The 10,731-nt window shown below is 48.7% G+C and overlaps 1 protein-coding gene across 1 annotated transcript in view; it reads right to left on the bottom strand.

Moving 5' to 3' along the window:
* LOC132835845 (ras-specific guanine nucleotide-releasing factor RalGPS1-like) overlaps positions 1 to 10,731 on the bottom strand; it is a 46,889-nt gene that overhangs the window by 25,275 nt on the left and 10,883 nt on the right. The window contains exons 4-7 of the mRNA XM_060854940.1: positions 9,207 to 9,290; positions 8,451 to 8,540; positions 7,757 to 7,849; positions 3,597 to 3,723 (exon numbers count right to left, since the gene is read on the bottom strand). Coding sequence (XP_060710923.1) covers positions 3,597 to 3,723; positions 7,757 to 7,849; positions 8,451 to 8,540; positions 9,207 to 9,290 — 394 coding nt within the window. The remainder of the gene's footprint in view (positions 1 to 3,596; positions 3,724 to 7,756; positions 7,850 to 8,450; positions 8,541 to 9,206; positions 9,291 to 10,731) is intronic.

Raw genomic sequence — 10,731 nt, 5'->3', positions numbered from 1 at the left:
ATTTAACCCTGCAGGCAGATTTGCTACACCCTACCTCAGGTGTCTGATGGGGAGACTGGGTGCCCCATAACAGAACGTGTCTTTAGATTAGACTCCCTACTGTGTGGAAACAGGGCCCAAAAAGTCCACACTGACCCTCCGAAGAGTAACCCACCCTGACTCATTCCCCTACCCTATGTTTACCCCTGACTAATGCCCCTAACACTACGGGCAATTTAGCGTGGCCAATTCACCTAACCTGCATATCTTTCTGGACTGTGGGAGGAAACCGGAGCACCCGGAGGAAACCCACACAGACACGGGGAGAACGTACAAACTCCACACAGCCACCCGAGACTGGAATCGAACCCGGGTCCCTGACGCTGTGAGGGAGCAGTACTAACCACACAGCCACCAAGCTGCCCACATCATCTTCTCTATGCCAACATCCTACACCTCAAAACTGCCCCCCCCTCCCCAAAAAAAATGTGAACAGATCATTAGGGTCAACATTTAAAGTTCAATACTTGGGGTTCATTTCCAATCGAGAACCTCTTTGGGATGTTGATCGTCAGTTGAGGCAATTATCTGAAATTAATGAGTGGCCCCACATCCACAAGTGCCCACTCCCTCCACCACCCTGACGCTCAGTAGCAGCAGTGTGTACCACCGACAAGATGCACTGCAGAAGCTCACCCGAGACCCTCAGACAGCACCTTCCAAACCCACTGCCACATCCAACTAGAGGACAGGGGCAGCAGATACACGGGAACACCACTCCTGCAAGTTCCCCTCCAACCCACACACCATCCTGACTTGGAAATATATCATCGTTCCTTGACTGTCACTGGGTGAGAATCCTGGAATCCCCTCCCTATAACATGGGGATTGCCTTCCCAAAGGCAGCTAGGCCAGAAGTCCTGGCTCAGGCAGTGATGGCCGCATCCCAGGAGTGATTTTAAAAAAAAACAATTGGTGACTTAGGAAGCCATTCCACCCCTTCGCCTGTTCCAGCATCCCAGGAGACTATAGCTGATGGATATCCTAACACTATTTACCTGTCTTTATTTCCACCCCCCTCAACACTGTCCCCTAAACAAAAAACCCACCTTCAGCAATCTGAATTCTGATCTTTCTAACCAAGCCCCGTCCTGTGAAGGGCAGGTGGAGATTTCCACAGCCTGTGTCTCAGGAAGGGTAATGAGCTGGGGGCTCGATGTTTAAAATGCTGCTTTCACCCCAACTATCCCCCTCCCAAAACCTGCCTGGAGGAGCTGGCTACTGTACTGACCCAGTCAGCTCTTCCCATTCTATTAAACACTGATGACACCACCTCTACATCTTCTATACTTGGAGATATCAGCCCAGTCTCTGCAACTTCTCTTCAAGTTAACTCTTTCAGCTTTAGGATTACTGCAGTCAGAGTAATCGTCTACTCCAGTCTCCCCGAAACATTTCTCTAGTTCCCATTAAATAAAATCCATGTCATTCAGTCCCTCAGGGTGTGGGTTCCACATTCTCACTCCCTTCAAGTGGCTTTCTGGAGAAATATTATACTGACAGCCTCGAATTCTGCTCTTTCCCACAAGAGGAATATTTTCACACAATCAAAATCTTTAACCATTTTAAAAGCGCCTCAATTAGGTCACCTTCTGTTTTCAAGAGAAAAGACAGTTAGCCTCTCTCCTGATGTATTCACCCTAGTTTCTGGCTTCACGTTTAGAACCCTCCCCCCGGGCACTCTCTCCAGCACCTGGAGATAAAGGTGATGAGCAGAACCACAGTCAGTACGGCCTGCAGTCCTTTCATTCCTCCACACCACACTTCACCCACATCATTGACTGTACACCCCTCGGCAACGCTGGCTCTTAAGCCCTTGTACCTCCAAAACAGGCCAGCAGGAGGCAGTCGCAATTCAGTTCGGATTGGTTGACCATTTCCAATCCGACCCTCTCCTGAAATTCACCAAGACATTAATCACCATCATTCTGTGTGGGAACCCACCATCAGAATAATCCAACTCCCTCCATTTGATCATCAGCTCACTGCTTTAAACAAGACATGGCCCAATTTCCTAGAAAACTAACACGGAATTAGATGCATTCCCATCCTAGATATTAATCTGTTAACTCTTTGTGTTTGTTTACACTTGTGTGCTAGAAAACACTGTAAATACCAGAACAAATAAACCACTTTGTGCTGTAATATACTTTGGAGTTGGGTGGTGAATCAGTGAGGTATTGGAGGGTCCCAGTATGTGTCCGAGTCAACACAGAAATCCCATTTGGGTAAAAACAGAACGATGCGATGGTGAAACTGCTCACACGACTGCTGCAGCAGAGGGAGAGAGCTGGGTTTTCATTCAACCTCAGGATAGTGGGAATGAAACAGCAGAAAGAGGGTTGGGCTGTTGGTGAGGGGTGACTGTAAGTACAAAACCACTGGACCAACCTGCTATGGGTCACAGCTTCACATTCACTAACCACCATCAGTCAGATCCCTTTCGACAGTACTCTCTGCATGCAAATGACACAATACACCTCTCACAGGCAACAAACCTCCTCCAAACACAATGCTGACTTCTAACTGGGACTGGTGTCCCTTGTAGCAGGAACATACAAGGCTGTGGGCTGGAGCGGACGGGAAGGAGGGGTGGTCAGTGTTGTCTATGAAGTGAGGACCCACACACTCAGACACATGACTGCTCCAATTCATTCCACACATCGCAAACTAAACCACGTGGCCAACATTACATTGCAGAAACAATAAACTAACACATCGGAACTGTGGATAAGAGTTTCGTTAATAACAACCTCCTGCTAACAGTTTCAAAGCTGCTCATTTCTTGGACTCATTAAGGTTTTCAGACATCAGGAACATTGATGGAGCAAAGTTTAGACAAACTACCATTTCCAGAATAAAACTGCTCACCGGTGTTCTAGCCCAAGGTTCCTGATGCATTACATGTTCACTGTAATTCAAATTTTCCCCAGACAATCTCCTCTTTGCAGAGGTTAGTGATGGATCCGTGCAGTTGTCTAGGAATGGGGCAGAGAGCAACAACCTGAAAAACCAGGCCCACTCTGTTCCCAGAGTTACCTCAGCCTGGGTTATTTCAAACATGGATCACACACACACACATCCTCCTACCTCCAAACAGCAGACGTTTTATTGTTGTTAACACACCGTGCATTAGCCAGAGGAGGCAGAATGGACAAACACCCCTCAGGCTGGAGCTGATTTCACCACCGTGAGAATTCTGCTCCACAACGGACAAAGCAAAAGGCAGGAAACCATCAATGAGGGTCACATCAGACAGGGGGAGACTCTCCCCTCCCCTCAGTCCCCGGGCTCAACAGGGGGAGACCCTCCCCTCCCCTCAGTCCCCGGGCTCAACAGGGGGAGACTCTCCCCTCCCCTCAGTCCCCGGGCTCAACAGGGGGAGACTCTCCCCTCCCCTCAGTCCCCGGGCTCAACAGGGGGAGACCCTCCCCCTAGTCCCCGGGTTCAGACACCAGTCAATGGGACAGCAGGCACTATTATTGAAATGTGGGAAGTTTGTAGCAGATCCTGAACACGCAGCTGCCCTGAGAGAGACAGGAAGAGATTAAACTCACCTAAATATGGAATACACGGGGTCGCTTTCAAACTGCAAATGTAATTTCGGAGCTCTTCATAGTTATTGCCGTTGGACGTCAGAGTCTGCAGCTTCTCAAACGTAGCCTTGTCTTTCCTGCTCAACAGCTGTAATCAAAAGAACACAAGCTTAATGACAACATTCTGCTTTCGCACTAACCACAACAGGATTACACTCTCAGAGTACAGTGAACAACAACTGACACCACACAGGAGATCATCAGGCCCATTCAGGGAGCAAACCCCACTGCCCCCACCCCAATCCCAGTCTAATCCCACTGCCCCGCTCCCTACTGCCCACATCCCTATCCCACAGCCCCGCTCCCTACTGCCCACATCCCTATCCCACAGCCCCGCTCCCTACTGCCCACATCCCTATCCCACTGCCCCGCTCCCTACTGCCCACATCCCTATCCCACAGCCCCGCTCCCTACTGCCCACATCCCTATCCCACTGCCCCGCTCCCTACTGCCCACATCCCTATCCCACTGCCCCGCTCCCTACTGCCCACATCCCTATCCCACAGCCCCGCTCCCTACTGCCCACATCCCTATCCCACTGCCCCGCTCCCTACTGCCCACATCCCTATCCCACAGCCCCGCTCCCTACTGCCCACATCCCTATCCCACTGCCCCGCTCCCTACTGCCCACATCCCTATCCCACTGCCCCGCTCCCTACTGCCCACATCCCTATCCCACTGCCCCACTCCCTACTGCCCCACCCCAATCCCAATCTAATCCCACTGCCCCACTCCCTACTACCCCTATCCCACTGCTCCATTCCCTACTGCCCCACCCCAATCCCAATCTAATCCCACTGCCCCACCCCAATCCCAATCTAATCCCACTGCCCCACCCCAATCCCACTGCCCCATCATGTTCTGACCCCACACAAGTCAGATTCCAGTGTGAAATCTAGCTTCATGTACTAGAACTACTTTTCCCTAAGTTTAGTTACCATGGTGTTCAGTCACTGAACATATTCAGACAAGATTTCCAATGTGCTTTTGACCATCAAAAAGCAAGTTTCTGACACAAAGCTATTATATATTTAGAAACGGCTCATCGTACACAGTAAAAAGAAAGAATCAATCTTTTATCCGAACAATATCCTTTACAGACACTCAACCCCAGTGAAGGATCACTCCTCGAGGGTAATTGCTCAGTTGGGTGGACAGCTGCTTTGCGATACTGAGTGACACCAACAGTGCGGATTCACTACAAGCATCACACCTTCAACCCCACCCAAGATGACTCTCAGGTGAAGTTAATCACCAGTTGTCTGTCTGTCTCTCTATGCGAAGAGAAAGCAACCACAGGGAATGTCAGTAACACAGCACTGCTGCCTTCATACAGCACAAATGCTTACTTGCACATGAGTCTCTCAGTCTATCCCAAGCGCCAGGTTAACTCACTGACTTCAAGCCCTGTTTCTTCCTGGGCTGTGGAAACGGTTTTTTCCGGTCCTGATGACCTGGAGACGTCCGAAACCAAACTGCCACAAACCTTTCCTTCTGAACTGAACCAGCCTTTGACTCTCCTGCTCCTCTGATGCTGCCTGACCTGCTCCTCTGATGCTGCCTGACCTGCTCCTCTGATGCTGCCTGACCTGCTCCTCTGATGCTGCCTGACCTGCTCCTCTGATGCTGCCTGACCTGCTCCTCTGATGCTGCCTGACCTGCTCCTCTGATGCTGCCTGACCTGCTCCTCTGATGCTGCCTGACCTGCTATAAACTTTAACTTCGGAAATGCTTCAGCAATTATCTCACCAGGTCGCTTCTCTGGTCATTCAGCTTAAATCAAATACGTTGGTTAGCACTGCTGCCTCACAGCACCAGGGCCCCAGGTTCGATTCCAGCCTCGGGTGACTGACTGTGTGGAGTTTGCACATTCTCCCCGTGTCTGCGTGGGTTTCCTCCGGGTGCTCCGGTTTCCTCCCACAGTCCAAAGATGTGCAGGTCAGGTGAATGGCCATGCTAAATTGTCCATAGTGTTAGGTGCATCAGTCAGAGGGGGGTGAACTGCTCTTCAGAGGGTCAGTGTGGACTTGTTGGGCCGAAGAGCCTGTTTCCACACTATAGGGAATCTAATCTAATCTAAATGATTCATTGGAAATGTCACATTAACTCACTCAAAGTTTGGGAGAAGATTTGTAGCTTGGGTGCTCGTTGTTGTGGTTCTATTCGCCGAGCTGGGAATTTGTGTTGCAGACATTTCGTCCCCTGTCTAGGTAACATCCTCAGGGATTGGGAGCCTCCTGTGAAGCGCTTCTGTGATCAATCCTCCGGCATTTATAGTGGTTTGTATCTGCCGCTTCCGGTTGTTAGTTCCAGCTGTCCGCTGCAGTGGTTGGTCCAGGTCGATATGCTTATTGATTGAATCTGTGGATGAGTGCCATGCCTCTAGGAATTCCCTGGCTGTTCTCTGTTTGGCTTGTCCTATAATAGTAGTGTTGTCCCAGTCGAACTCATGTTGCTTGTCATACGTTAACTCACTGGTCAAGGTTTCTGACCCTTAAAATAAAAGTCCCTCTTAAAAAACTGAAAACCAAAAAAACCTACCCACTTCTACTTCAGAAACCGAATGCCCAAAGAACAAGATCTCTGCTTCATTCTTGGGATGTGGGCATTTATTGCCCATCCCTAATTGCCCAGAGGGCAGTTAAGTGTCAACCCCATTGCTGTGCGCCTGACCGGGTCAGGATGGCTGTCTCCTTCCCTAAAGGCATTAGTGAACCACATGGACTTTCCCTGACAGAGGATTCATGGTCATCATTAGACTCTTAATTCCAGGTTTTATTTTTTTTAAATGGCTTGACAGAATTCAAACAGTGCCCGAGTCTCTAGGTTAACAGTCGAGAGTGTGATGCTGGAAAAGCACAGCAGGTCAGGCAGCATCAGAGCAGCAGGAGAGAGTCTGTGTTTCAGGCAAGAACCCTTCATCAGGAAGGGCTTTTCCAGCAGCCCACTCTCCACACTGATCTCCAGCATCTGCAGCCCTCACTTTCTCTCTGGATTAACAGACCAGCGATAATACCACGAGGCCATATGTAAACATTATTCACCGCAGCTCTGTATCAATCCCAAACTAATCCCATACTCTGCCTAATTCCTGCCTGAACAGGTTAAAGAGGCAGGGGGAAAGAGAGTAAATTTCACGTGAAGTGATCTGTTCTGATGTCAGTATTGTGGGAGGTGCAGAGATGTACACCGTAATCGTTTGGCTGAAATTGATGAAAATTAATTCACACAAAAAAAAACGAGATTCAGATGAAAACCAAACTGCACAGCACCGAACAATCCAGGATCATGAGGACAGCCAGTCTGCTGCCTGTTCTGTATACTCTTCCACATTATTTCTGTCCAAATAATGATCCAAAGATCTCTCAAAGGCCTCAAGTGAACTGAGCTCTGCCACAGTCCCAGGCAGTGCACTCCACAGGCTCTTGACCTCTTTAGGAGAGGGGACAGCTTTTCCCAATCTACGTTGTGCAGCCTGTTCAGCCTCTGCAAATCTCTATCAGCCTGCTCTCCAAGAACAGTCCTAATCATTTCCAACCGACCCTCCTCACCGAATAAACTCAATGAAAGAGCATGGACGGAACGAATGAACAAAACCAGACCCTTATGCTGAAAACAAGGTCATTAAGATAAGGCCACGAGGTGAACCTCACTGTTGTATTTTTCTGGCTTTATATTCTGTGTTTTGGTTTATTTTCCGTGTTCTAACTTGACACCAGACAGTGGCAACACTAAACGCCACTTCTCGCTGAATTTGGAATAAACACATGTAAAAATAATCAAATGACACGAAGGTTAACGAGCCAACAGAGCGCATATCTCTTCTGTTAATTATGCTTTTCAGTCTGTTTCACAACCAACACAAATATTCAAAACTCACCCCAATCCCACTCCTCAACTAACCCCTGCACTGCCTAACCGGATCAGGACTCTCTGATAAAGAAACGAAACAGTGGGGCTGCCGGACATCAGAGACAAACACAGGCAATGCTGGAGAAACGTCACGTCTCTGGTGAGGGAGAGATGGGGGGAGTTAATGCTGGATTCTTCTTCAGTCTGGTACAGTGTTCAGTCCCACCACCAACAATTAAAAACCCAACGAGACAGAGAGCATGACCTACCGCCCAGGTTTTCCTCAGCCTGAACACCGGTGTGCTCTGTAACGCTGAAACAACAGCCAGCAGTCCATGAAGATTATGGAGACCCTGAAGTTTCTGCAAGAACAAACAAACTAGTTTTCATAGAAATCCTTTCCCTGTCCTCAGGGGCACACACACGCGATGAAATGTTTGGGAGAGAAGACCTTATTCCATTCTCTCTCTCACAGGGTTCATTACCAAAGGCTTTCTGAAGTTTGTGGGTGGCACGGTGGCTCAGTGGTTAGCACTGCTGCCTCACAGCGCCAGAGACCCGGGTTCAATTCCCGACTCGGGCGACTGACTGTGTGGAGTTTGCACGTTCTCCCCGTGTCTGCGTGGGTTTCCTCCGGGTGCTCCGGTTTCCTCCCACAGTCCAAAGATGTGCAGGTCAGGTGAATTGGCCATGCTAAACTGCCTGTAGTGTTTAGTAAGGGGTAAATGTAGGGGTATGGGTGGGTTGCGCTTCAGCGGGTCGGTGTGGACTTGTTGGGCCGAAGGGCCTGTTTCCACACTGTAAGTAATCTTAAACAGGTGGGAAGCAGCACTTTCATCATCTGGAGGAACCTCAATAATCACACGCTTGGGGCAAGTGAGTGAATTCTCAGGACCAACACACCGTCAACTGGTCAAACCTGCAGCTTACTCACAGCTCCTCTCGGGATCAAAAGAAACTCACTTTTGCAATTTTGATAAAATGCCCAACAACTTGCACTCTTCTTTTCAGGGACTGCTTGGTGAGGATCTCTCGGATGACCCAGAAACTGACCTGAAAAAGACAGAACTCCTCACTTCTCTGTCATAACACCGTTGCCTCAGAGGGCTGTGGAAGCCAAGTCATTGGGTGCGTTTAATACAGAAATGGATGGGGGTCAAGGTGGGAGGGAGATTAGTGAGGGGGTCAAGGCTTAGAGGGAGAAGGTGGGACAAGGGGATTGAGAAACATCAGCCATGTTCAAACAGTGGAGGTGATTCAATGGGCCAAACTCTACTACTTCATCCAGGCTCCGACACTCTGGGACATCCATAGGTTTTCGTCAACAATGTTAGAGGTCATTCTTCTTCATGGAATTGATGGCATCAGAAAGTTTAAACTTCAGAACCCCTCCACTTCCATGGATCCCAGTAATAGGCAGCTTCAAGATTCTATTTCTCATTCTCCAGCCCAGAACTGGACTTGTTCTGACAGTAAATATCATTCAGCTGATTGAAGGCGGGGGAGAACATTTAACTGAAATACCAACAGCAGGGAGTGAGAGTCTGGAACAAGGGGGCAGGGGCTCTAGGGAGCGACAGGCAAAAGGTGCTGGATGTGGACAGATTTCCAGAACTGGGCAAGATCAGGTCAACAATACAGAAATTAAACAGACCCAATCAGTCCGAGATTTCAACACCTCGGTTTAGTTACCAGATGTTACCTGGTTAGACACTTTACCTGGTTAAACCTCCTGGTAAAAGCCACCACATTTGGAGCCAAAGTGTGCTTCTCTTTCCTGTTCCAACTGCAATTGGACAACTCCTGTTTGGAGAGAAAACAATCAATCATTCAGGATTTAATTCCACACCCAACAAAAACAGAATCAGTTATTGGTCCCCATCCCAATTTGAAATTCACCCTTTATTCCAAATATTATTCAAGGTATGCTTGAGGATTCGTTGCCGGGTGCAGGTTGTTGGAGTTCTGGGTATGTTCACTCAGCTGGGAAGTTGATTTACAGACATTTCATTCCCTGTCTCGGTGACATCCTCCGTGCTTTGGAGCCTCCTGTGACACCTGGAGTTCATTTACTGCACTGTCGGGGGGTCAGTGCTGAGGGAGTGCCGCACTGTCGGGGAGGGGGTCAGCGCTGAGGGGGAGCGCCGCACTGTCGGGGAGGGGGTCAGCGCTGAGGGAGCGCCACACTGTCGGGGAGGGGGTCAGCGCTGAGGGAGCGCCGCACTGTCGGGGGGGTCAGCGCTGAGGGAGCGCCGCACTGTCGGGGGGTCAGCGCTGAGGGAGCGCCGCACTGTCGGGGAGGGGGTCAGCGCTGAGGGAGTGCCGCACTGTCGGAGGTTGTCGTGTTAAACTGAGGCTCCACCTGTTCTCTGCAAAGATCCGTCATCAGTTACTCAAAGAGGAAGAGGAGAACTCTCCCTGTGTGACTTGGATAATATTTAACTCCACACCCATCACTTGATCCTGATCTCATTCCTGTTTAATGGTTTGGAGATGCCGGTGTTGGACTGGGATGTACAAAGTTAGAAATCACACAACACCAGGTTATACAGCAACAGGTTTAATTGGAAGCACTCTAGCTTTCAGAGCGTCGCCCCTTTATCGGGTGATAGTGTTTAATAGGATTTTGCTGTGCACAGATAGGCTGGTGTGTCTCCTACATGAGTGACCACACAACATGGGAACTTCACTGCTTGTATTAAATGAGCATACTTCCAAATTTGACGCAACGTTTTAGATAAAGAGTTAGCATTCACCCCAAAAATTTGCAAAAGGTGATGAGCAAGTCCAGTTTGGTGCTTGAACTCAATCTCCGAATGGGAATTGCATTTATCCAGTAAAATGTACCTGACATGGTGCAAGGTACAGGTTAGCATCTGGCTACTGTACATTAAAACTCACAACATGGTTTCAATGAACTCAAACCAAGGCAGATAACGGCCAATGATTAGTTGAAGGGTGATTCAGATACAATCATCAACTACAGATTCACATTTGGAGATAATATTTAAGAAACTATTTGTAGATCTGAGATTTTAAAAAGTACCTAAAGTAAGCTGCTGATCCAATCAGGTTTTTTTTTTGGGGGGGGGCCTTGGAAATGAAACATTTCATCAAATAACTTCAAGATTGAAGACAGATGTTTTTCCAGACTCTTGAATTTTAATTACATGGCTTTGTTCTTTGGCAAACTGCATGAGTTGGTCATAAAATGATTTTTATTGAAGCAAGATTATTTTAATTT

Source organism: Hemiscyllium ocellatum, chromosome 45 (assembly GCF_020745735.1).
Source record: "Hemiscyllium ocellatum isolate sHemOce1 chromosome 45, sHemOce1.pat.X.cur, whole genome shotgun sequence".
Classification (NCBI taxonomy): domain Eukaryota; kingdom Metazoa; phylum Chordata; class Chondrichthyes; order Orectolobiformes; family Hemiscylliidae; genus Hemiscyllium; species Hemiscyllium ocellatum.
This window is presented reverse-complemented; position numbering and strand designations above follow the sequence as displayed.